Below are 27,369 nucleotides of genomic sequence, written 5' to 3' on the forward strand. Positions count from 1 at the left end.
GTAAATTGCTCCAAGTCACATAACTAGGAAGTGACAAAGTTTAGATTTGACCTGAGTCTCTCCCACTTCAAAGATAATACTCATTATCACTTAACTATATACCCTAAAGAGACTTGGCCAGGGGTTATGGTTGTTTGATTTCTTATCTAGACTATCTCCATGGACAATGACTCTTTTTTTCTAGGAATATGTGTTATCATTTTATGGTGTCTCCACAGATGATCATATTGCTCAGCTCTAAATGTGCCCTGGACCCAGAAAAAAGGTGTTTTAATACGTGCTTGGAAGGACTTACTTGAATTTGAACCTGATGTTTCACCCATACAGAAATGTTGAAATTAGGTACCCCCAAAGTGCTTGGCTGTGGGTCTCACACTCTAAAAGGAAACTGTAGAGGAGAGACCCTGGACAGTCTGCAAAGTACTTTCTCTTAGATTATTTCATTTTGTTATCACACCTGCCCAGTCGTTCAGCAGGCTAGTATTACTGTTGCCATTGCACAGATGGAGAAATTGAGGCTCAGAGAGGTTAAGTAGGTGGCTCACAGACACACAGCCAAGAACATAGCCTTGGTGTTTTGATTCCCAGTTTTGTGATTTGTTGTCTTCAGTAATAAAATCGTACATTAGGGAGAATGTAATCCTCAAACCCTCACGTGAAGGCCGAACTATCGCAGTGCCCTAAATGACAACAAACAATCCTCCAACATGAACAGAGCCTTGAGTCAGAAATCTGGCTATTGAGGCTGGCCAAAAAAAATTCCTAGCCTGCTTTTTCTTGGGAGAGGGGGAGGGAATAGTTCACGTCCCAGGCTCATTGTAGACAAACGACTCTCAGTAGCTTCTTTCTGGAAGCAAACATGAGAAGAGCAGCTTGCAGATGAATGTAATGATCAACTGGCAAAACGTTCCATTTGCATCTGCTTGGAAATATGTGTAGGAGCACTTAACGCCAACTGCCTCAGTTCTTATCGACTTGTTATGCAAGGTCTCCATTTTCCCAGATCTGCACCAAATGAAATTAAGAAGCCTTAGCTGCAGTCTAATTACCAGTGTACAGCACCATTTCAGGAAGGAAAGGCAAATATGATAAATATTTCATAGAACACTCAGCAGAGTGAAAGCAATGAGGTGAACATACTGGTGGCTGCAAGAGGAGAGCTGACTAAGAGGAAGGATCTGTAGGTGGTACAGCTCGATTGAAACTAGGCTTCATCCACCCCAAAGATGTAACAACTTCAGCAAAGGGAGCTGGGCCCCAAGAGGCAATTAAAACCATTCCTTCCGCTCATCAAATGGGGTCACCTTTGTCTGACTCCATCTGAGCTCCCATTCTCTCATCTAAACACCAATACCAAACCCCAACAGCACTGAGAGAGAGCCAAAGGCTAACTTTTCATGACAATGATGCACATCAGTGGTTCCCAACCTGGTGTCCTCCCAGGTCCTGAAAGGCAACAACAGTGTCTGTAATGCAGACACTGGAAAAACTATTACTTTGCTACTGTTTTTAATGTATCTTTAGCATATGGGGAGATCCATCAAAATGGAAAACAAAGTATGAATAAATACAGTTAGATCTTTTATTTCGATAAAATATTTGAAAACATGAGTCTCTTTCTTCTCAAAGTCCCATTCAAGTGAAAGGCCAGGAATAAAAGTATTCTAAAATCACAGGACAAAGGGAAATTGAGAGGAGATGATGGTAGAGGTGAAAGGTCAAGACAGTTTTAGAAGATGGACAACAGAGGGATGAATTGTAACCAACTAAGGGTGGAGAGAGTTGAACTCGAAGCCTGAAATGACAGCTTGTCGAAAAGAAGCAAGTCAGATCATACCTTGAAATTATAAGAAATTCAGGTTTTAGAATCACCAGGTACTTCCATCAGGCGAGGAGAGACGTGCAGCTGAAGAAAGGAGAATTTGTTGAGAGTCTAAGGACTGGCTAGCCCCTCAGATTTCCTGCACCCCACTCCCCATTTGCTCTGCCTGTGGGTATCCCAGAGTACAAATGACTCTGTTATCCCAGCAGGACACCAAAGGTTTATCTTTGCAGGAATTGAATCAAGGGGATGATACAGGAGCCGAATGGAGAGATGGATAAATACATGATAAAGCAAATACAGCAAAGTGTTCATTATGAACCCAGATGGTAGTTCTGTGGGTATTCTCCATACGTTTGAAAATTTTCACAAGAAAATGTTAGAGGAAAAATTCATCCTGAATCCCATCTGTTCTCCCCATCTCCACTCTTAATCTCCTTAGGTCCAAATTCCCTCCATTTTACCTGGATTACTGTAATAACCCTTCAACTGCTCCCCCCCTGGCCCTTAGTAAATTCTCAACAGAGAAACTAGAGGGATCTTGTTAAAACAGAAGTTACCTCATGCTACAACTCTGCTCAAAACCTTGTATGACTCCCCATTTCATTAAGAGTAAACTACAGAGTCCTTTTTTTATTGTTTATTATTACTATTATTAACATATAGTGTATTATTTGTTTCAGGGGTACAGGTCTGTGATTCATCAGTCTTACACAACACACAGCGCTCACCACAGCACATACCCTCCCCAGTGTCCATCACCCAGCCTTCTAAAGGCCTCTACATTCCCGGATGATCTGGACTCCTGTTACCTCTGACTTCACATTCTACCACAGAGCCTCTCCCATGCTCTGTTACAGCCATATTGGCCTCCTTGCTATTTCTCAAATACTCCAAGGCTACTTCAGTCACGCTCTTAACTTGGTGCTCCTCCCATTTAGAAGATTTGCCCCATAACTGCAAAGCTAACCCCTCACCTCCTTCATGCCCTTGACAATCTCTCACTTTCTCAAGGAGGCTACCCTAACCACACTTTTAAAATTGTAGTCTCTGCTTCTGGCACTCCCAACCTGCCTTACCCTGCCCTACTTTTCCTTTCCTACCTTAGCATGGATTTTATCACTTTCTATCAAGTGCTTACATATTTATTATGTTCCTTGTCTATACAATATAATCCCCCCAAATTAAGAGTGCCATATTTATCACACAAAAATACAGGAAACCCAGTTAAACTTGAATGGCAGATGAAAAACATTCTCTTAGTTTAAGTATGTCCCCTGCAATATTTGGAACATAACATATTAAAAAGTATTTGTTGTTTACCTGAAATTATATACATTATCTGTTGAGTCTGGCAACCCTACACCCTCTCTCCCCAACACACAAACACACAGAGAGGAACAAAAAGGTCCTCAAGGAAGTCAGGGTTCATCTGTGTTTTTCTCTGATACATCTTTAGTTCTTCGACCAGTGCTTATTTCATAATATATGTTCAGTCAATATATGCTGAATGAATGATAATCACTCATTTTCTCAGGATGACCCCTAAGAAAACAAGGGAGTAATCCGCAGAAGGCATATGATCCAGGAAACAGGGGATCCCACATAAGAACAAGTTAGAGTCTCAGTTGACACTGTGAGGCCAACCTGGGGAAGGGGAGATAAGGAGGGACAGAAATGAAACCCCTAGGTTAGTTGGTATACCTGCCTATGATGCCACTGTGACAGGTTTTAGAGTTCTCTAAGGGGATCTGGTAAGAGCTTCTCAGTCCGACTTAGGAAGAGAAAAATGGCTACAAAAAGGAAAAGTAATCACGGCATACTACAATATTTACATGATTGTTAGGAAGTAAACACTGAATACTGATTTGACCAACATTGGTATCACCAATGATGCCGGGCAAACAAGAGGAAGGAAAGTCCACGTGTGTGGTGGGGTAAGGAAGGGGGGTGGCGCCTGAGACCACTCAATCATCATCTTCCTACTCTTGTTACCTAAGCTCAAATATGATTTCTAACATTTTTAAAAAACATTTTTTTAATTTATTTGACAGAGAGAGCAAGAAAGCACAAACAGGGGAACAGTAGAGGGAGAGGGAAAAGCAGGCTTCCCACTGAGCAGGGACTCCAAAGAGGGGCTTGATTCCAGGACTGGGATCATGACCTGAGCCGAAGGCAGACGCTTAACTGCCTGAGCCACCCAGGCATCCTTCTAACTCGGTTTCTTATGCTATTTAAACAATTCGAGAATATAGAAGAATAATTTAAACCAATCTCACTTATCAATATATACAAAAAATATTACTTTTGTTATGGCTTTTAAAAAACCTCTGTCTTTATTTTTCACACAGCCATCCTCTTGGCGGCCACATCTTTTAAATAGGCGTGCTATTCTGATTCAAAAATTTTTCTTTGCTGAATATTCTATTTCCATCTTTCCTTTTTCAAAATGAGTAGGTGAAGTTTGGAGCTCACTTCCAATTATCCGGTCTTCTTCAAAATGAAGTCCAGAAGAATTAAACAATTCCTCACAGACTGTCTATCCATTCTTGCTTCAGGGGCAGGTCACATGCTCACTTACCAATGAGCCTATTGTTCCATGGGGCCACCCAAAGGTCCCAGTAGGGAGGATGACACAAACTCTCTTGATAAAAGCCACACATAACTCATGCCTTAAAAAATTATCACCAGAAACTTCTTGGTCAGATTCACCGTTTTCAGACATGAACTCCCCAGGCTCCCATGTTGGCTTTCTTTGCTCTTAAATTTACTTTCACCTCCCAGAATGCTGGTACCTTTCATGTCAGAGTTTACACTGAAATTTTCACCAGGTCATCTTTTACTTTTATGTTTCTATAATTTTATAGCCCTATTCTCTCATTTCTGTACTTTTGCTTTTTGAAGTCTTTCGTCAGTGCCTGTGTTGTGGGGGACATGGGTGTGTTATATACACACACACAGTTAGAGAAATAAATTTATTCCATGTCATATAAATAGATACACATGCATCCCCAGCCCCATGTATTTTTTTCTCCTCAACTATTATTACAGGGTATTGTCTGCCTAATGAGGGCCTGGCTGGCGCAATGGAGTAACTATCTCTTTGTTTAGTCCTACTCTAAGAATGTGCATTTTCTCACACAAGATCCACAGAACACATCCTCAGCCATGTGGGTCCCCTGACCACCTCCTTTCCTCTCAACAACCCATGGCATGTGATGGCATGTTCCTGTTTGTACAAACATCTTCATATATTTCAGGAATTTTCCAGCATCGCTGTATCTCTGCATGTCAACAAGAAACTATGGTTTTTTCTGATAAACACTTCCCTGTGTCCCTTTAATTCTAAGCTAAATTATGATGGGGGAACAACAGTATCTACTCCTCACTGACAAGTAGAATCTATGCTTCCTAATACCTTGGTTCAGATTCAGCTAAACGTCCAGTAAAGTGCTCGTCTATGTCAGAGCCTCGTACACAGATTCCATCCCTACCTGCTAACAGAAATATCACCACAGCTGACAGACTGAAGCCATCCTCTTCTCCGAAGTATGGGTCCAAGGCAACTGAGCCGGCAATAGTATAACTCGCTCTGATTCTGCTCCTTCCTTCTTCTGTTTTCAATGTCCTCTTTTGTTTGTTCTCCTATCTTTGAAGGCCACCCAGAGCTCTTTCCTGTCACTTTGTGATTCATGTTCCCTAGCATCTAACAAACTTCTGTGGCAAGATGAAAACAAACATTTTGTAATTAATGTTAAAGTCACATCAGTGGCCTCCAGATTTTGGATCTCTCCTCTTTCCTTTTGTGCATAATAGAATTCATACAAATTATTTAATGGAAGTGGATAGTCCATATTTTGCCCATTAGCTTCTAAAGTACTTATTAAAAGCACGGCTGTCTGAGGTCTTGAAGCCTCAGCATAGGGCCTTCCAGCTGGAATGTATTATCCATCAACAGCAACCTGGCAGTGGTCTTTGAAGTGTGACATCAGGATGTAACCCTCTCCCCTTCCTGCCCTGACTTCCCTTCTTGCCTAGCTCATTTGGAGGATGCTCCTTCCTTCTCTATCTTTTCTAGCCCTTTACACAGCTTCACAAAACTCCATTATCCAGCCTCTCAGACCTTCACCATCCATTCATTCTTACATCTCAAACCTACCCCCCTTTCTTCTCTGTCTCTCCCAAGTCCTAAGAGGTCTCCAGGAAGGGGAGTTAATCTCACCTGATCTGTCTTTGCTTTTCATTCAGAGATTATTTGATCTTTGATGGAAGCTATTCCTGCTAGAATATTTTCACCTTTGTAGGAGTCTTGTTGTCTATGTCCTCATGTTGTTTTTACTCCTCCCCTGAGGTAGATTTTTGTAGGCTGTTTTATTTCTGTGGTCTTTGACACTCTGGAGCAAAAACAGGTCTTCTCTGTGTATACCATGTTTTAAATTTCTTTTTATTCTAACATAATTTGAATCATCTCCCACATACCTTCGTCAAGCTTGCTCTGTTAAAGGTTTGCAAAGGATGCTATGAAAACCTTCTGGAAATACCTTGAGGGGTAAGGGTTCTTGTGAATATTTCTTGGAGGAAGTCATCTGAGTCTCCAACAGTGCTCTCTTGAGATTTTGCTGGATAAAGGAGCAATTAGAAGGACATCCCAGTCTGTAGGAAAAGCATGTGCAAAGGGACAGGAACATAAAACAGCACAGTCTATGTATAACAGTGAGTAGTTCACTACTTCCACAGCTGAGATGCGAGGGATGAGGAGAGACAGCTAGGAGATACGGCCAATGACGCAAAAAATGACCAAGCGTAAGATGACCATGAATCTTTTTCTAAGCACATAACAAAGGTCCCTGACAGATTTTAGGCAAGGGATTGGCATGACAAGATGTCTACTGCGCAAAGATCTCCCACAGACCCACAGAAGAGTCAGAATTTGCTTGGAGCAAAAGAGATTAGAGACTTTCACAGTATATAGGCAAGAGGTCAAAATGACTGAGATTTTGATTGAGATGAGGAGAAAGGGGTCCCTTGAGTTGAACTTCCTGTTGTACTTTCACCAGCAAGCAACATTATAAGTTATCCATTCCAGCTCCTGACCTTCATTCCGCTTTATGGGAAACAACATAAGATTATGAACATTATGTTTCAACGCTTTACCTTGAAGTATCTTCTGGCCCGGGGCTGGACACCACACGGTTACAGGATCTCAGAATTCAAAAGTTTGTTCATAGAGATGAACTAGAAGAAATCTCAGGAGGTAAAGATGATTTAGGGAATGTGTCAGGACACATGGCTCTGGACAGAGGATGGGTAGAACAGACTCAAAACAGGACCAATAAACTGAAAAGCCAGCCTACACTAAGAAGTTGCCAAGCCCAATAGGCTTGAACTTCTGCTGTTTCTTTCTTTCTTTTTCTTTTTTTTAAAGATTTTTATTTATTTGAGAGAGAGCAAGAGTGAGAGAGATCGCAGAGGGAGAGAGAGAAGCAGGCTCCCCGCTGAGCAGAGAGCCCGATCGATCATGACCTGAGCTGAAGGCAGAGGCTTAACTGACTGAGTCACCCAGGAGCCCCACTTCTGCTGTTTCTTAAATCGATTCCATGCTTTCCTACTCTCATCGGCCATTATCAGGTCTTTGTTGTCTTTCTTGAACAAGCAATAATTGCTCTGGTTGTTCTGCCTTTCTTTTCAGGGCCCATGTACACACTACTCCAAGACTGAACTTACTCTTTACTTGAGAATCTTTGACATGTACGTTCTAGGTTCTTTTCAAATTTGGCCTGAACTCAACTCTTTAGCTTTCTTCCTCTTAGATACCTGCCTTCTCAGTCATCAGCCAAACAACATTACTGTTTCCTGGATGTTATCATTTTCTTTACATACAATACGTTCTCCTTGATGACATGTAGAAAGTCATCCTAAATCTGTTTCTTTCCTGGATGTTTTCATAGCTTTCATACCTTCCTATCTCCAAATCAGATGCCATTTGCCCCTCCTCTGAATCACTCTCTTGGAATTTTTAAAATTATAATTACTTGTTTATTTCTTTCATCTCTTATAAAATGAAGAAGAGGAAAAGAGAAATGCTTATTGTGAACATGGCATCTCACCCACCATCTTATCCTCCACAGTGGTAACACTAGGTCCTTTATACTCTTTATTCTTTCTTCCACAAAATACTCACTAAGAAACTACCATATGACAGATAATATATTAACCACTGGGAATATATCATACAGAATAAATCCAACATTTCCCTGCCTTCACGGGGCTTACAGACTACTGAAGAAATAGACACTAAACCAGTAAATGCAAATGTGATGTGTGCCACAGAGGACAATTCCAGGGAGCTAAGGGATCAAAGCACATGTTCTGAAGGTCAATTTAGATTAACGGACTCAGTGGCCATTCTCAATCCCCTCTCTTTTTGCTTCCATGCTAGAGACTAATAAATCAAAATACTCACGTTCTCTGCTTTCCTTGCAGTTGGGGTGGCTATAACTCTACTGGCCAACAAGCGGTAAGGAGATCTCCAAAAAGAGACCACGACTGGCACCACTCCTCCCTCCCACCTTCTTCCCGCCTTAACCTCAGACTCACTGTCTCCAGCTCACAGCAGCCATCTTAGAACCACAAGGGATGAAACGTGAATAAGGAAGCTGACACCCAAAGGGCAGCAGAGCTGAAGATGAGAAAAGCCCTTGTCCCCTAATGGGATCAGTGTGTTGGTAAATGAACAGCCGGAGTAACCAATCTCTGAATCTCACTCTGTGTGAAGTTCAAGCCATGTCAACACAGTTTTTTGTTACATCAAATGAAAGGCAGTCCAAATGGCCCCAAAGGGAAACTAAGAGTGTTGGGAAGTCCAAGAAAGCTGCCTGGAAGATGAGCCTTGAGGGATGTATGTGCGTTAATCTGTCCAAGGAAGTTGGGGGCAGCAGCAGACAGAGAACATTCCAGCCACAGGAATCAAAGTGGGCCCTGATGTGGAGCACTTGGCTCACTGAAGATGCTACAGAAGCATATGGGGTGATGATGGTGAAGAAAACAAGGGGGAGAGCGTCAGCAAGCCGGCCTGAAGAACCAGGCAGGAGTCCTGTTGAGCCATTAAGGATTCTGGTATCTAAATTCAATGCAAAACCTTTTAAGGACTCTGAGGGGGGAAATAATGTGTTTACACTTTTACTAGCTCATTCTAGCTGCACTGCATAGACAAAGCGGAGGCAGTAGGCCAGTCTGGAGGCCAGAGCAGTGATCTAGGCTGAAGATGGTTGCCTGGGCAAGGTGGTGGATGCCTGCCCCAGTATGTCTTAGAGTATCCCAATGACCTCATTCTCAGCTCATTTCCCCCCAGGGTTGACATTATCTTCTTCCCAGAATGTACCACTGATGCACAGGTGGGAATTATGTCATCCTCCCTGATGTGATGTGAGGAAGGTGGAGGGAGGAGGGTGCACATTCCCCATTCGATGGAGAAAAGTGAGACACAGAATGTAATATGCCTTACCAAACACTTCATGACTTTAAAGCAACTTCCAGAACAGGCTCTCAGATCCATGTCTGTATATCATGTTAGAAAAACGTCAAGTTTTCTAACTTGACGGTGCTTGAGTGCCTCAGTCAGTTAAGTGTATGACTTTTGATTTGGGCTCAGGTCATGGTCTCAGGGTCATGAGATCGAGCCCCATGTCAAGCTCTGCACTCAGGCTGCTTGAGATTTTCTCCCTCTCCCTCCGTTCCTCTCCTGCTCTCGCTTGTGCTCTCTCTCTAAAATAAATACATCTTATTGATTGATTGATTTGACAGAGAGAAAGAGAGTGCACAAGAAGGGGGAGTGGCAGGCAGAGGGAGAGGGAGAAGCAGGCTTCCCGCTGAGCAGGGATCCTGGGATCACGACCTGAACCAAAGGCAGATGCTTAACCAACAAAGACACCCAGGCGCCCCATAAATAAATCTTTTTTTTTTTTAAAGTCAAGTAAGAAAAACACTTTGTCATAACTAATGTATTGTAATCAACCTTCACTTTATTTTTTATTTTCTTTAATTTTTATTTTTTTAGAGGGAGCCTGACACGAGAAACCCTGAGATCATGACCTGAGCCGAAATCTAGAGCTGAACACTTAACCAACTGAGCCACCCAGATGCCCCAATCAACCTTTACTTTAAATTGCTTCATATTTTATAACTCATCCTAAAACTGAGCTATAAACACAGATAAAACATATTTCAGACATAAAGCATATTTCTTGTCTGCTAATTAATTGCAAAGTATGTAAAGTAATATAATTTTCTTAAATCTACGGGTTATAATACTGCTCCAGGATGTCAAATTTTTCTCTACTTCAGTTGATTAATTATTGACTAGCAGGTGATTCTCTAAAAGCATCTCTGTCATGTTACTGGCAATCTCAATAAAAATGATACCTAACAAGGCCCTGTACTTCTTCATCTGTCACAATAGTAATCAAAATAATTAGGTATACCTTTATTTAACTACTTTCTCCAGTACAACTTTATCTGTTTTGGAGCATTATCTGCCTAGTGATTGGCACAATCCCCAGCATATAGCATTAATTAAAAATATCTATTAAGCAATAACCAATAATTATCATGTAATTACCAATTAGTAAACATTGTGCTAAGGACTTTAAATGGAACATCTCATTTAATTTTCACATTAATCTTATGAAGCAGGTATAATTACCAGTTTAGAGTCGATGAAAATGAAACTGAGAGATGTTATTTATTTAATCACAATATTTAGTAAGTCGCAGAGCTGGGATTCGAACTCAGAGCACTTATTAATATATGATACTGCCTCTATTGAATATATGAATGAGCAAATAAATTAATGAATAGATTGATTGAATTTGCTGATGATTCACCAGGCATTATAAATCTATCCCCAATTAGTACAAACCCTAGACTAATTAACAAGTATGAAAATCCTGTGTTTATATGTAGTTACCATAGCACGCTTTTACATTAGTTGTTCTCAACCCAGGGGACATTTGGCAATTTCTGGAGACATTTTTGGTTTTTCACAACTGGGAGGGGGAGTTGCACTGGTATCTAGTGGGTAGAGGCCCCAGGGGGCTGCTACCCCCCTACAATGCACATGACAGCACCCCCATAACAAGGAATTATCAGGTTTATAAGTCAATAGTGCCAAATTTGAGAAACCTTGTTCTATGATATATGACTGTTCACGTGAAGTCAAATCATACTGAAACCATTCCTGTAACACACACACACACACACACACACACACACATGTTTTAATCATTTATCCAACCTCAGCCATAATTTCTTGTTTCTCCTGCTGTTTCACTCACATGAGATTAACAAGCAAGACTCACAAAATAATACTGACTACAGGAAGAAGAGAAGAGATAATGGTGGCGGCAACATTCATTTTTCTCGCAGGGCAGCAGAGCCTTGCTAAAACGCAGACCTGAGGAGGCAATGTGCACCATTTCATATTGGAGAGGCACTCGGACCCCTTACACACCGACAAACCACGTGACGAGCAAGAAGTCGGGAACCCATTCCACTTGGGCCAGCAGCTATTCCCCATTACATAATTGAAAAGGCGGAGGGGAGCAAATAAATTCCCACAGACACATCTCAACATTATTTAACATCTGTTTCAAAATGACTAGTAAGGAACCAAGCTGTTTTTCAACGTCGAATACCGTCAAACATGTAGCAGAATTGCAGTTATGAATCTTGGCACTAGGTGGCAGCAGCACACAAGTGCGTGATCATCCCCACATGAAAAATTTAGTGCTATTGTTTAAATCCAATTGGACAAAGAGAGGTAAACATGTTTTTTCCCAATGTTTCTCACCATTGCCTTTTATTTCATTTATTGGACTGAAAATTATGAAGTAGCTTTTTTCCCAAATAAATCTACTTTTCACTCTAGAATATTTACGTGAGAGTAAAAAATGTTAGGTGTGCATGTGTACATACACTCTCTATATACATACTCTATATACGTATAATTATATTACTATATGTATAATTATACGTATAATTATAAGTTGCATATATTGTATGTAATTGCATAAATGATATACATTCAATTCATAATAATAGTGAGAGTGAACATGAAATGATAATGTCAGTCACTTTCTATTGAGCATTTTATCTCATTTAATACTTTTAATAACCTTATGGGAAGGTATTAGCTTCCTCCCTTTGCAGTTTATCAGAGAGACTGGAAAACTTGGCCAGACTCACACAGTATAATAGCTACAGAAGTGGGATTCATGTTGTACATTTCAGAGAGCTCCAAGTCTGCAGGTTTTTTGCGATCAGGAATCTCATCTTAATTTCTATTCTCCCTCACCAAACATGGACAAATGTAGTATATCAGTGGTAAGAATAACTTGTGCCTATTTGATGGTGTTAAGGAAATATAATTCATGTGGGAGAATGAAAGCAGTTACTGGGATGCATGTTAAAATGCAGATTACCCGGGCACCCGGGTGGCACAGTGGGTTAAGCGCCCAACTTTTGGTTTCAGCTCAGGTCTTGATTTCAGAGTTGTGAGATCAATCCCCATGCCAGGCTCTGTGCTCAACACAGAGTCTGCTTGGGTTTCTCTCTCCCTCTCCCTTTGCCCCTCTCCCTGCCCCCTCTAAAAATAAATAAATAAAATCTTTTTAATAAATATTTATTTATTCGACAGAGAAAGAGAGAGGGAGAGGGAACAGCAGGGGGATGAGCAGGGAACCCGATGTGGGGCTCAATCCCAGAACTCTGGGATCGTGACCTGAGCTGAAGGCAGATGCTTAACCGACTGAGCCACCCAGGTGCCCCAATAAATAAAATCTTTTTTAAAAAAATGCAGATTACTAAGTCCCACCCCAGACTAATTAAACTAGAATTTCTTATGAGAGTAGTTTTCTTAAAGGTCTCCAGGTGATTCTAAGATGCAGCTATTGTTGAGACTCTATAGAGTCGTGACTATGAGAGTAAAGTTTTGAGTAGTTTTGGAAGGCATTTCTTGCTTCTTTTTGATAAGCCCTCAAATACAGAATGGAAAATGAGAGAGAGCATGGAGAAGGTTATGAAAATGATGTTTGGCACTAAAGGAGATACAAGTTTGCAGCCCACCAACACTGAGAACATCCCACCCACTTGTCTTCTATTGTGTGATCGATCTTGTGACTTCAGTGACAAACATGGGAATCTTTTTTTGTCTATTTTCATAAACAACATTTCCATGCGAGGCCAACCTTCACAGAAGTTAGTGATACCTACAGTTAGAATCCTCTTTGTCCTACACTACTGATTGATTACCTTCTAGGATTTCAGCAAGATGTTCAAGATGTATCTTGAGATGTGATTTATTATTAATGCCAACTCCAAATTACAATTATTGAACACAGATCCTTGCACATATTGGGCAAGAGATAACCTATTGCTATATGAGTAGGTGGATAAATGGACAGAGAGTGACTTGTTAAGTGAGGAGATTCGAGGCTGGTCTTCTTGGTTAATCTTCAAAACCCACTTCAGGGCATGCTCAGTAATCTCTACCAGTATCTCTACCTAGCCAGTTGTTTAAAAAATAATAAAGATTGATGCTGACACCTCCAATAAGATTCTCCTTTTCACACTTTTTTAAACCAACTGATTTAAGTGCAGATCCGTTTCCAGAAATGAGGGTCTGGCAAAGCTCTGTGATTGTTTTAACCTAACTGTCAGATATAATCAGGACCACTTCATGCTATTCTGAAGTTGCCACAGCAAAAGTGGTTTGCTTTTGGAAAGATAAAATAATAGGTGAGTGGGGGCTTTTTGTTGTTGTTTGCTTGGTTGGTTTGCTTTGCTTTGGTTTTTAACCAAAACTTCCATAGAAAACGAAGTCCTTTTGCAGGACTTACACAAGAGGAGGTCTGCCTTGTTATGTATTGTACTCCTTTGCGTTCAGAATCAATCCAGGTCACTACCTATAACTCACAGCATAGACATAAAAGCAATTCATGGACGTGCTAGCATGTTGACATCTTCCAGAAGTACAATGCCAATTTCTCCATCGAAGTAAAATCATCTATGTTAATAGTTTGTTTTTGTATTTATCTTCCTGTAGACTCCATCCTGAGCAGCGGCACTTGGCACCTGGGAGGCTAACATCCCTTCCCGTGAAGGTAACACATCATCCAGGACTCTGAATGGCAGAAAGCTCAGAGCAAAAAATCCAAGTGCTGCCTGCAGGTGTGGTAACAAAAGTAAAGTGGAGACATGCGTGGCAAAGAGTCCCCCAAAGAAGCTTGTAATCCATGCAGATTGTCAAGGCTCAGCTGTGGAGGTGACTGGGGCATTCCCTGATTCCCAAGACATCAGCAAAGTCCTTTAATCAGCACGTACATTGTTCTGTTCTGTCTATAGTATTATTCTCGGATGTTAAGCAGCTGGTGACTCAGTGCCATCTGGCACTTCCTGGGTAAGCACAGCTCTGATACAGTACAAATGTGTCGGGAGTAAGGGAAAATAGTTCCCCAGGAGGATAATGTGTCAGGATAAGTCGGTGAAGCTGGGTGAGAGTGTGGGAGAAGCTGGAAGACCCACTCGCTCAGGATGAATAGAAAAAGAGGGGGTGGTAGGCTACCGAATGCTTTGTGCCCCTGACCTTCTTTGTCCATACAGCCCGTAAGGATGTGCTTTCTGAGTGCCGTGGGGTTTTGTTGTTCCTCTCAGCAACGACGTTGTGAAGCATGGGCCTGTGATACACAGAGGAGGCTGCACTGAGATGACAATGGGACAACAGCCCACACGGGTCGAACCAGCTGTGTCCCCTGGAGATGGGGCACGTAGAGTGTGATAGAGGAACTTCGGAGTTTTCTCAAATTTTTTCCTCTTTTTTGCTAAGAGAGAGGCTGTCACTGAAATGGAACCACAGGCTTTTGCCTGTGTCAGACTTACCAGAGCTTTCTGGGGCCGTGCCAGAAAATGCAAAACGGTCTACAGAGGAATCTAACCCATGACTTCAGACCTTCTAGAATCAACCACCAGTTGAGAAAACCCGGTAGAAAGAGTAGCAAGAGAGATGTCTCAGAGATGAAGGTTAAATGTCCTTATATCAGAGTAGAGCTAGAAGATGATTCATGAGAACATGTGTGCAGGACCGGGTTTGGGTTTCCAGGCCCTGGAGGAAAGATATGGGTCACGTGGCCCATACCCAGAGAGCATGGCCAGGATGGTGAAAAACCCAGGAAACCTTGCTTACGGGAAGGGCTGAGTGAACTCCTTTGAGTTATCAGCTGCCACTTAACCTAAACAAATTTTATATATGCCAGGCTTTTCCTGTATACTCCGGAAAGTAGATATTTCTATCTCCATTTTATAGACAAGGAAATAGGCTCACAGAAGAGCAGCGATGTACCATACAACACTGTTCAAATTTGGCGGAGCTGGGGAGGGGAAGTCTAGACTGGGTGGTGAGGAATATACATGATCTAAGCTAGAAAGTATATCTTAGAGATGAGCAATCCAATGCATTCCCCATTTTTTTCCACAGATGAGAAGGAGCTCTGGAATGATAGCATGGCTTGCCCAAGCTGGCTTTACCCAGATTGACTGAGTCTTAACTTTGTTGAGCCTTCAAACAGAGGCTACTGTGTGCTAGTTACTGGGCCAAGTATGGTCTCTAGTTCTCCCAGCAAATCTGTCACAGATGCCACGAATCCCCTTTGTACAGATGAGAGAATACCTTCTCCCAGTAGTTGCATGGCTTCCTCAAAGGGACATAGAAGTACCAAGGCTGCAGCAATATATTTTATTCTAAAATCTACATTCTTTATACATCTCATGCTGAGAAAGTCTGTCTGCAAAACGTATTCATTGAGAAATAACTTAGTCCCGTTCTAATTAATCAAAAACAAAGCTGTACTACATAGAACACAAATTGATCAGTATAAAGAAACAATTATTATACTAATTTGACCTAGGTCCTGATATTTTGGTGACCCCAGGCATCCCTGGTGAAGATACCTTTGGTGAAGATGCAAGTTCCATTTTGCTGTCTGAGGTGCTGAAATTAGCCTATGGGCCCTCATGTCTACAAGCAAAGACCTGGGGATCTAGATATCTCAAAGTGGGAACTACTTTGTACATTAATATAAAAAATAATTCCCATCGATATTGTATTTGATAATATTTTACACTGAGTCAAATAATAAACCTCCGGGAGTTTACACATACATCTTAATTAAAAGCACAGACCAACCATGAAGATTGGCTTTCCATTAAGGTTCCCAGTGAAAATCTGTGAGTTGTTAAAGGGGTTATGAATCTCTTCCTACAGAAACACGAGCACCATAAACACACGAGAGGTAATGAGCACCAAGCTTTTCTCTCTGAGAGGGAAAAATTACAAAAGAGAAATGATAGATGGTGCTTGCTAGAAATTTTAATTAAACCTGTGAGTGAAAAATTCTGAATCAGGCCAAGGGTCAGCTGCACTCAGATGTGACCTGCTAGAAAAGCAGAGGCGGGACCCACGTCAGGAAATGGAGATCCTGTGAGAACAGCCATAATATCCTTGAATTTCATTTAATCCAGCGCTCCACAAGGTCTAGCTCTGAAGGGCCCTCTGGGAGACCCCCCCCGCCCCGCCCAGGCTGAGTGAATAACTCCAAATACAAAGAAATCTGCTCTTGGTTGCTTAGTGACAGTGGAGTGTAGACCCCAGCATCTTCAGTGTGTGTGTGTGTGTGTGTGTGTGTGCACGCTGCCCCTTGTTTGTTGAAAGGCTGTGTACCCTGGCAGTCTGCACTGCTGCCCTTGCTGCAGTAATTAAGTAACGAAAAGCCCTGACCATGGAAGATGCCATAATTTCTCCAAGAACTATGATTAAAGAATAACCACTCTCCATATAAAGATCATAGTGAAGGTTCCCTCTCCTATTGCTTGCTCTACCAAAAGGGCATTTAAGGGGTAGATCTTTTCTCATCCATACTTCCATCTCTTACAAGTTTCCTGACACTGGCCTGGTCTGTTAATTTCTATGGTTCTTATCCATAGATCTATCTAGCTTTGGGGGCTCTCAGAAGGTCAAATGTCCTTAATTCAAAGGGCTTTATCAATCATCATGCATTAAATAAAAAACATAAAGTACCTTGACTATTTTTTTTCGTTTCTAAACTTCACTTGCTCTCCTTTATCCTACTTTTTGGAACTTAAGAGACCTAACGTGGTTGATTAAATTCAATCTTGAATCCAAGTTACAATTACATTGCTTGCAAGTCAACACGTTTCATGAGAAAAGTGTGCTATTTCTTTTAAAAAACCTACCTTGATGTGTATGTCTCCTGTATGGATTACAGTACAACAAAAACAAAAGCCACAGCTCAGAAGAAGAGATGGTTTTAGTATCCATAACTCTTGTATCTTTAATTTTTATTAAAAATTACAGAATCAAAGCCTTAAGGGCGCCTGGGTGGCTCAGATGGTTAAGCGTCTGCCTTCGGCTCAGGTCATGATCCCAGGGTCCTGGGATCGAGTCCCGCATCGGGCTCCCTGCTCAGCAAGAAGCCTGCTTCTCCCTCTCCCATTCCCCCTGCTTGTGTTACTGCTCTCGCTATCTCTCTCTCTGTCAAATAAATAAATAAAATCTTTAAAAAAAAAAAAAGAATCAAAGCCTTAAATCCAAGGCCAAAATGAATGCTTGATGATCAGCCGTGTGGTCACTTAGCTCACACCTGATCTCTGTGATGTTTACTCTGACCTCCTGGGAAAGATACAGTCCACCTATAGTACTTCATATCTTCCTTTAGAGTAGTAGAAATGTAGTTGGCACACATCTGCCCAGTATAAAGGTCGCCTACCTCGTCTCTCCTGCAGGGAGATGAGTCAAGTCCGGAACTTTACTTAAATGGTACAGACACTGTGTCCTTTCCTCATTCTTTCCTCCATGTTTCTGCCTGGAGCACAGAGACATCTTAGACCATGTGTCTGATGGCAGAGTCTTGAGCTGGAGAAACCCTGAGTCCCTGAGGACTTGGAGGAGCAGAGTCATCCAACCAGCACTGGACTCTGACAGTAGAGAAATACACATCTATCTTCTTTAAGTCACAAATGTTTTGTTTGTTTCTATTAGTCACAGCCCACAAAGGAAATTAATATAAAAATTAATATAAAAAATCCACATCTTTGTTGTCAGAGTCCCTCAGCTTTCAAGAATTCTGCACTATGTCTCAACAATATCTGTTTATTTCAGTGCAATACAGTTGAAAATATTAGGCAACTCTCATATGCAAGACCAAGTAGTGGAGAGTCCGTACTGAGAGAAATCCGTGAGCAACTACAACACGAGTCTTACTCCTACAGTCCTTACTGGTGAAGAAAGAGAAGTATAGGGTGCTTGGGATCTGTGCAACTTAACAGAGAAACTGAATTTAACAGGGGCCCAACATAATGGGAAGGAAGTTCCGTTGGACGGCAAGACATTAGGAATAATGACTAAACAATGAGATGTTAGGCAATGGGCAGAGAGAGGAGGTGCATTCCAGAAAAAAGAACAATATTTCCAAAGACCTTTCAGGAAACAACACATATGCTGAAAGAAGAGAAGTCCAGTAGTTGGGGCAGAGCAAGAAAGACACCAGAGGTAAGGTTAGAGGAAGTCAGGGTCCAGAACCTTCCACTTTATTCTCCATTGTCTCCCTGTCACTTTCTAAAATAGGGAAATGGACCAAAAAATGAGAAAGAGGACAAGAGTTCATCAGGAAGAAAATTCTAGGGCCCATTTTTTCACAATTTTTCTTGTGGGTGAGGAGTTAGAATTTACACCTACACCACAGAATCAAAGTATTCCCAGATTCTCATTCCCCCACCCCAAAAGGAAAAATACTGAAGTGAGAAAAGACAACATTTAATGGGACCATTGTTTTGCTCTAGTTTATATAAGAATGAACAGACCAGACCAAAATATGCAAGTCATCCCTCTCAACAGAACACTTCTTGTTCCCCTCTGTCTCCAAGCCTTCTCATTTGCAAATATAAAGAAATAAATATAAATCTGCTCTTCGACAGAAGCTGGCTTCTCAGAATTTTCTTCCTTTGTTTCCTACATACATTAATGCCTTTCACTGAACCAGTGAATGCATAACCACTTTTAACATGCCCCAACACTGAGGTGGGAAAATCCTATGAAAGGATTAAATAACCCGGGGAGGACACTAGAGGGCAGGTGTCCCCTTTACATCTGTTACAATTTCTGCCCACAGACTGACGACCCACCACTAGGACTCTAGGGATGCACACTTTAATTGGTCTCATTTTCCAGAACTGTTCAAATATAAGGTAAAAAAGAAAAACCTGCTACATTTCTCCTCAAATAAGCTGAGCTTTGTACTTGCTCTCCCTGTCATCCTTCCCTGCTCTTCTCAAGCCAGGCTACTTCTCATGGTTTAGGTCTTACTTCAAAGATCACCTCCTTGGAGAGGCCATCCTTTAGAGCTTTACCTAAGTAACCCCTCCTGAATCCCATTATTCTCTATTGCGTAAAACGTTTCCTTTTGGCATTTACCAGACCTCCAATTACCTTGTGTATTTGCTTACTTGAAGATAATCTGTCTCTACTACAGAGTATTCTCCTTAAAGGCAGTGAGGGACTGTGTCTTACTCACCACTCTACTCTCAGAAGCTAGAAGATAATTTGTGTGATATCTGCTGAATAAATGAATGCTCAGTTCTTTGAAATGAGTACTGTTACAATTCACATTACAGACAGCTTCCAGAGATTTTTAAAAACTTGGTCAAAGGGCGCCTGGGTGGCTCAGATGGTTGAGCGTCTGCCTTCGGCTCAGGTCATGATCCCAGGGTCCTGGGATCGAGTCCCGCATCGGGCTCTCTGCTCCTTGGGAGTCTGCTTCTCCCTCTGCCTCTGTCTCTCATGAATAAATAAATAAAAATCTTAAAAAAAAAAAAAAAAAACTTGGTCAAAGTTATGCAGCAAGTTGATGGCAGAATCACATTGACCTCAGGGACTCTTGTCAGCTATGTTTCTTTTTATGATTTTTTTGGGGGGAAAAAGGTAATTTCTCACAAGAAAATCATTATTTTCAAAAATCTAGCTTCTTCTTTGCCTCTTTCTTCTATTCTATTAATATCAAATGAAGCTTACCCTCAAAATACTATTCATATTTTTCTTTCCATTCTTTCTGCCACAATTTTAATTAATGTTCATATCTTATGAATAACCTCTTACTTAGCTGCATTTGTCTTTGGTTTCTTCCTGCAGCAATCAATAATTCTCTATATAAACCTCTCCCAAATTAATTGCCTTACATATCAATTTTATCATGCTACTGATCAACACCTTCTGTTGCTGTCTAGTGCCTTCAGATCAAAATGGACAGTTTTTGGCTTTATTTTCAAGGTCCTCCACAGTTCCCCCAGTGTACCTTTATCACATTATTCCCTATTTAAACTCTCTACATGAGTTCCAGCTAACCTGGCCCATTCACTATTTAAACATCTTTTGAGTTCTTCCTATTCTTCCACCATGCTGACCCTATTGTCCTCCAAAAATGCTCTCCGACATCCAAATCCCATTCATTTCTCAGAACACTGGTGAATTTCCACCTTCTCTTTGAAAGCTTTCCAGATATATCCAATGCACATGGATCTACCTTTCTCTAAATTCATCAGTGCCTAGAATAGTGTCCAGCTCTTTGTTGGTACTTAGCAAATTTTTGTCAAATGAACTGCTGAATCTGTAGTTGAAATCATACCCTGTCTTATGGCAATCTTTATTTTGTCTTTTCGATTTTATTTGTGTTATTAATTCTTGGATCCCTTCCCAACTGGATCTTTGAGGTCTGAGTCATAACTTCTATTCAGCTCCTTATAGCTTTTGTCTGACAGATTACTCTACATGCTTTAACTGTCAATAATCTTATTGATAAACTTGTACTCTCTGATTTCTGGTATGGCTCAGAAATTAACAATAACTGCACAGAAAACAATAAATCCTACAGACCTTATCAGAGAGACAACTGAGAGACCACAGAGAGATTCAAAATTATGTCCCTCCTTTTTCTTCAATTAATGTTTTACCATCATTGATACATTGTGAAAGTAAATTATCAAGTGGGGCCATTTCTTGTTGGAATACCTAGCTGCATTCCTTTTTTTTTTTTTTTTTGAGATTTTATTTATTTATTTGACAGAGAGAGAGACAGCAAGAGAGGGAACACAAGCAGGGGGAGTGGGAGAGAGAGAAGCAGGCTTCCTGCCGAGTGGGGAGCCCAATGCGGGGCTCGATCCCAGGACCCTGGGATCATGACCTGAGCCAAAGGCAGACACTCAACGACTGAGCCACCCAGGTGCCCCACTGCATTCCTTTTCCAATCCTCATGATATGAGAACCTAATCGTGTGCCAACAACATAAGGACACCAAACTAGGCACTTAAGATAGAAACTAGTATAAAACAGGGTTCATACACTTCAGAGCAGCAAAAAGCAACATCCACAAAAGACATACTGGCCAATGTTGTATTTTCTTAGTGTTCAGTTAGTACCATCATTTAATATATGCCATGGAAATTCAGAGGAAATTCAAATTAATGATGAGGACAATATGGGAAGATATCTGAAACTCTTTTCAACAAGAGTGGAACAATTATTAATTCCCTGTAAATGACAGGCTGTTCTAGACAGTCCCTACCTTCTATACCTTTGTGATCTGTAACTTCACTTGAATAGCTTTATATATATTTTAAGAGAAAGATAGATTACGTCGTCAAATTGCTCCTTAATTGTTTGGATCCCAATTTCATCCAATCATAAAGCATCACTGATGCCAAAACAGCCACATCCAGTCCCTCTCTTCTATAGTATCCTCTTCTGTCCTTTTTCTTATTAGTACATGAGAACAGCCTACTTATTTATTGATCTATGTTGGGGTCAGCAAAATAGGGCCCATGGGACAAATCTAGCACTCATGTTACTTTTATAAATAAAGTTTTATTGGAGTACAGCCATGCTCATTCATTTTGCCTTGTCTTAAACAGCTTTTGTGCTAAAACAATAGAATTGAGTAGTTGTGACAGAAACCATATAGCCCCCAAAGCCTAAGATATTTATATCTGGCTTTTTACTATCTGACCCATGGCCTATCTGTTTACTGTCTATCTCCCCACAACAGAATGTGAAGGGAGACAGTTTTGTCCACTGTTCTAACCATGAAACTTGTATCTGAGACTTAGTAGGCCCTTCGTATCTGTTGCTGACCACTCATAGCCTTAACCGGAGAGGATACGTTGCATTAACATGTACCTCTGAACTTGGCCACACATCTGGAATCACTGCTTTCTGGGTATATATGTAATGAACTCATGTAAAGAAATTATTCTTGGGAGGATTCTTGGCCCAAGGAATAGTTTTCATTGAAAAGGCCTTGGTCTGACTGCTGGGCTTATTGGGGGCAGAGCACTGTATTTTTTATAGTCCTGCTATGCTAAATGAAATACGCACTAAATCACCAGGCAGACCTGGAACTGAGACACCAGGTAACATCTGGAAAATAAGAGCTTAGGGTAACAAATTTCTAAAAACTTGTTGATAGGAGAAACAACTTGTGCCTTTTTATTAATTTACTTGACTCCTGTCGATTGATAGTACCCAGAGGTTTAAAAAAAAAGAAAACACCACAGTTGTAAGATCTAAAAACACCATTTCCCATCATTCTTTTTTAGTTTCTCCGAGTAACTTACAATTTTATTCTATGTAAAATTCTCACCAAAGACACTCTTTATTAACAAGCGGAAATTCTGACCTGCTGAAACCCTGCCAATGCCAGGCAGATGTGTCAGAACAAGCCAAAATCAACATGCTGCTTTTTAGATATTCTGTTTAAAGGACAGTGTTTCAATTCTGAGTAACCTATAGACCAAGATAGAGAGCCTCACCCAGTAGACCATAATATGCATTATATTTCAGGTTTTTATCAGATAGGTCTCCAGGCTGAGCTGCCACGGTCATGACCTGCCTACTTCCCAAGCCAACATGGTTGGATGGTATTGGTCCAGTGTTACCCCCTTTCTATTCAATCTCTGCACTACAGCCTGAGTGATTTAAAATGTAATCTATTCATATCTCTCCCCATTGAAAAACGCTTCACATCTCTGTACCGCCTTCAGGAGAAAACCAAAGCGCTCATAACACAGGCAGGTCTTCATGAGTTGGCTTTGTGTAGCTGCCTTCCCCATCTCTCCCCTTGCCTTCCCCATCTCTCCCCTTGCCCCTACGCCTCTCTTTACCCTCTCCTCCCCTTGCCTTCTGGTCTGAAGGTGGCACTTCCAGGAGTTTTGATGTCTCATTCTTTCTTTCTCCTTTTTGTCCCTTTCTCTTTCTCCTTTTCTCTTCCCTCTGGTGCTTCTGAGCCTTTGTGCGTGCTCTTTGCTTTCTAATTCTGCTTGAAACACTTTTCCTTCTACTCTTGTTTGGCTACCTCAGCTTATTCCCTGAGTCTGATCTCAGATTTCCCTTTCACCTGATAGCCTTTCTGGATTCCCAAAGTCCAGATTAACAGAAAAACCCTAGGATAGGTAACACTCTATTGGGAACTCCAACTCCAGATCCAACCCCAAGAAACGTATCACATGAAAGATTAATGAAAGGTAGATCTCTGACTTATTCTGATGTCACCCCCAACACGGTCTAAATTCTTAAGAGTGCCTTAAGCACTCTCCCAAAGCAATTCAACTATGAGTCTCTTAGATAAATGTTCAAATGCTTTGCTATCAAACAAACAAACAAACAAACAGTCCAGGAATTGTTCTTCTAAAACATGGTAGCAGTGTTCTGTTCAAAATGGCACACTAAATATATTTTAATCCCAGACATAACTCTTGTTTTGAAATCCTTCACTTTAAAGAAGTCAGGGAGAGAACACGGATGAAGATAAGCCCCTTGCAGCAGCTCCAACACCTGATAATATGAGAAAGCACTGGGTTATTCTGGAGAGACACTTGTTACAGAGGAAATTGGTTTGAAGATCATTGAATATGAAATTGTGCATAAAATGAAAATGGAAATTTGATGTATTTAACTGGCAATGTCCTGGGTGGAGGTCTTTTAAGTACCTCAACACCTCCTGCACAAGCCTCTGGTTATGTGGAAAGTGCTGTGATCTAAATGATTAAAAGGATGCCTGGCATCTTTTTTATAACCTGCTGTAGCAAGTGACATTTTGGGGGTAAAAAAGAATTTATGTAGTAAGTGCGAGCAACAACAGGCAGAAAAGATAATCTTGCTTCAGAGAAAACAATAGTTCATACCAAGTAAGTTCCAAGGCAGGTGGCCAATTCTAGGCCTATATAGACCTGGCCAGATTCCAAGGTGGTCTAAATTGGAGAGATGGGGATTGGGGTATGGCCCTGGATATGAAGAGGGAAGAGGATTAGAGCATAAGTCCCACCTGTGGAAAGGTGTCTGAAACGAGACAGGGAAAACTGGAAACTGGGTGCAGACTTGGCTAATGAGACTCAAGAAAGAGGATAGCTTGACAGCCTCCCCTGCAGGAATCAAAAAGGCTACAGCTTGAGCTCCCTCCAGGGAACAGTGTGAAAACAAAGTGGAACCACAAGAGGCAGATTACAGATTACAACCTCCAGGAGGAGGAAGAATTAGGGGGTTGGCCTCTGCTGGCCTCCAGGGATGTCAGCCCTTGGGTCTAAGCTGTGACAAAGCTTCCTAAATCCTGTTTGCCACTGTCTAGAAAGCTCTTAGTACTTTCCGAGAACCTCCTGGGCCCAAGAGTCAAAGGAGAAATAATTCCTGAAAGGACCATACCTACCAAATGATAAAGCTTAGCTCCAAACTCTTTCCTTGGGCATTATAGGATCTCTGAGAAATGCCTCCAGGAAGCAAGTCTAGATGTTGATGTTAGCTCCTTTCACTCCAATGAGGACAATGGCAGTGTTGTCATTCTATGGCTGTACTTACAGAGAAAGAAGAACAAGGAACCAGGATAGGGATGCCACCTTAAAAAACCTGGCAAATTATACTCCCTTCCTCTACGCATCTTCTCTGGGGAAAGACAAGAAGACAGAGAAAAGGGGAGAAGAGAACCCTGCACAGGTTTTAGCCTCCCCAAAGGGAGATGTGAATTTCCCCCCAAAGAACTGGCATACCAGCTTCACTACAAAACTCCCCTATAAAATCCACAGTGCCTTCTGAGATCACACTAACTTCAAAGATATTCTATAGAGACTCACCCTTAAAATAGGAAGAATCATGATGTGGGCTAGCAGGTAATCACATTCCTGACTTTTAGTGCAATCTACATGCCCCTTTAAAAATCTTTGAAGTTAGTGTGATCTCAGGAGGCACCATGGATTTTTTTAAACTTTTTAAAAAATTAATTTTCAGGGAAGCAAGGAGAGGTGTAGCTGAAAAGGTGAAGTAGTGAAAAGAGCATAGTCACTCATATTCTTTGAATGAAGAAAACCTGTAGGACAACATCTTCTTCTTTAACTAAGTGACATCTGAATAGCGATGCCCCCAGACAGCAAGAGTGGTTCAATCATCTTTGGTGATAGATGGGAGGCAAGGTTGTCACAGCCAGATTGGCACACCCGATTTGGATTTCACCTTCACTTAGTAGCAACTTGCGTCACAAAGTCCTTATGCAACATCTTGCAACAGGTCCAAAAAAGGGTTACACCCGGTGTTTCTGCCCTCCAACTCGGTCCCGCACTCTGATGTTCAATAACATTCTCAGGTTAATTGAGAAGATTTTAGAAGTGACTTTATGGGGACTCATCTCTCTCTCTTACTTGTCAATTATTAATAAGGATAACCAATTAAATTCTATTTCATCATCAAAATTATTAGCAGTATATGACCATTATTTACATTGTTAAGCACGATCCTTATAAAGAAACAGAGCTTATATATAGAGCAAGTGTATCCTCAGGATTTCTGGTAGTTCTTTGCACACAGCACACCCTCATGTGTTTGGTAAATGAATCATGGGACAAATTATGGATAAAGAGATGCATTTAACTTTAGAAATCTAGACTAATTCTCAAAACTAGCTTCAAGATATAGTCATCTGGTTTAAAGGAGTATTTACAAAATGGGGCTTTTCTAACAACAATTTTATGGTTTTGTGGAATAGATAAGAGTTACTTGAGTAATCTGTTTTTTCTAGATCATAATTGTTGATACTTAAAAATTAAAAATGAGCCAACATTTCTGGCAACCTTAAGGCATCAAACTCACGCCCTATCCCATTCCCAAACTCTTTAGCTTTTATTGTACTAAAGTGGTAAATCACATGTGTTCATTAAAGAACTGCTGATACATCGGGAGGTTAGGTGTGATGTCAGAAGCAAAAATTTGGCAGGGGTCCACGAGGTTCCATGTGGTAAACCACAAAGGGCAATTTGTGCAATGGGAATAGCATGGAAATATTATGAAATGATATTGTGTTTCATTTTTATCCCACAAGCGTATTCTTTTAAATATTTTAAAGCAAAGACTAAGCTGATACAGAAGCCAAGTCCAGGTTTATATTTTCAAATAATTCTAATAATAAGCTCAGTGAAGGAACACACTGGAGCGTGAAAACTGTACTAAGAAAAGACAGAAATCGCTAGGTTACTGCCTGCAACCCATGCACAATAAGCCCCACGTTGCTATTTTTACAAAGTATTATGGGAAAACCAAAGAAGAAACAGCATTTTAAGACCTTGCTGAAAATTTTCAAGCGGGTACAATATTCATGCTTGGGTGCCCAACTTCCCTTCTTTGATTGGAGGCCAAGGCTCCACAGTGAAAGCAAAGTGGAGAGGTTTCCCCCTTAATTATCTAAGTAATTACCTTAAATGTCTGCTTTGCTTTGGCTGTGGAGACATAGTCACAACCATGAAGACCCTACTGAAACAAGAAGATATGAAGTTCATAAAATGCTCTTCGTCTCCGTTGCAGAGAAGGACACGAACATCACCTGAAAATGCAAACTGGGATCTTTTGTGACAAGATTAGCGAAAACCTTTCTTGTCAAGTTGCAGTAAGAACGATTCTTCTATTGCCCTGTATCCTAGAGTGAAGGGACGTTTTCTTGCCTAATAATCCACGGTCAGTGATAACAGAAGCATACACGGACTGGGAATTGTAGACTGTGCTGGCCATTGACATTTTAAAACACACACGTTGGAACGATCTATTTTCTGGAGTCCTTCGGTCTTCTGCTCCTTGCTCAGAGCTCTTATTATAAACATGAGATACGTGCAAGGAAATAAGTTTGCCAGGGAAACAGACATCAAGTCTGGGTCTCGATTCCATAAGAAAAGCATACCACACTCTAGAGAAGATCTAATGAAATCCTAGAGAAAATTAAATAAGTGAAGTATGTATTTTCTGCATGAAACTTCCTATTTTAGGGGAAAATCCTGCCATCTTCTTTTGACTTCTCTGGTGCCCAGTCTCCTTATTCATTTGGGCCTCTTGCTTTTACTCAAGGCCCTACCATTTTGTTCACCCTCAGAAAATTGTGTGACACGCAAGATACTCTACCACTTCC

General features: G+C 41.0%; 1 protein-coding gene across 2 annotated transcripts in view; it reads right to left on the reverse strand.

The window, feature by feature from the left end:
- GAS2 (growth arrest specific 2) overlaps positions 1-27,369 on the reverse strand; it is a 118,874-nt gene that overhangs the window by 10,139 nt on the left and 81,366 nt on the right. The window contains exon 7 of one of the 2 annotated variants that reach the window (XM_044919543.1): positions 26,667-26,720. The exons of the other annotated variant lie outside the window; for it this stretch is intronic. Within the exon in view, the coding sequence (XP_044775478.1) occupies positions 26,667-26,720 (54 nt within the window). The remainder of the gene's footprint in view (positions 1-26,666; positions 26,721-27,369) is intronic. 2 annotated transcript variants of the gene reach the window in all.

Source organism: Neomonachus schauinslandi, chromosome 11 (assembly GCF_002201575.2).
Source record: "Neomonachus schauinslandi chromosome 11, ASM220157v2, whole genome shotgun sequence".
NCBI classification, from domain to species: domain Eukaryota; kingdom Metazoa; phylum Chordata; class Mammalia; order Carnivora; family Phocidae; genus Neomonachus; species Neomonachus schauinslandi.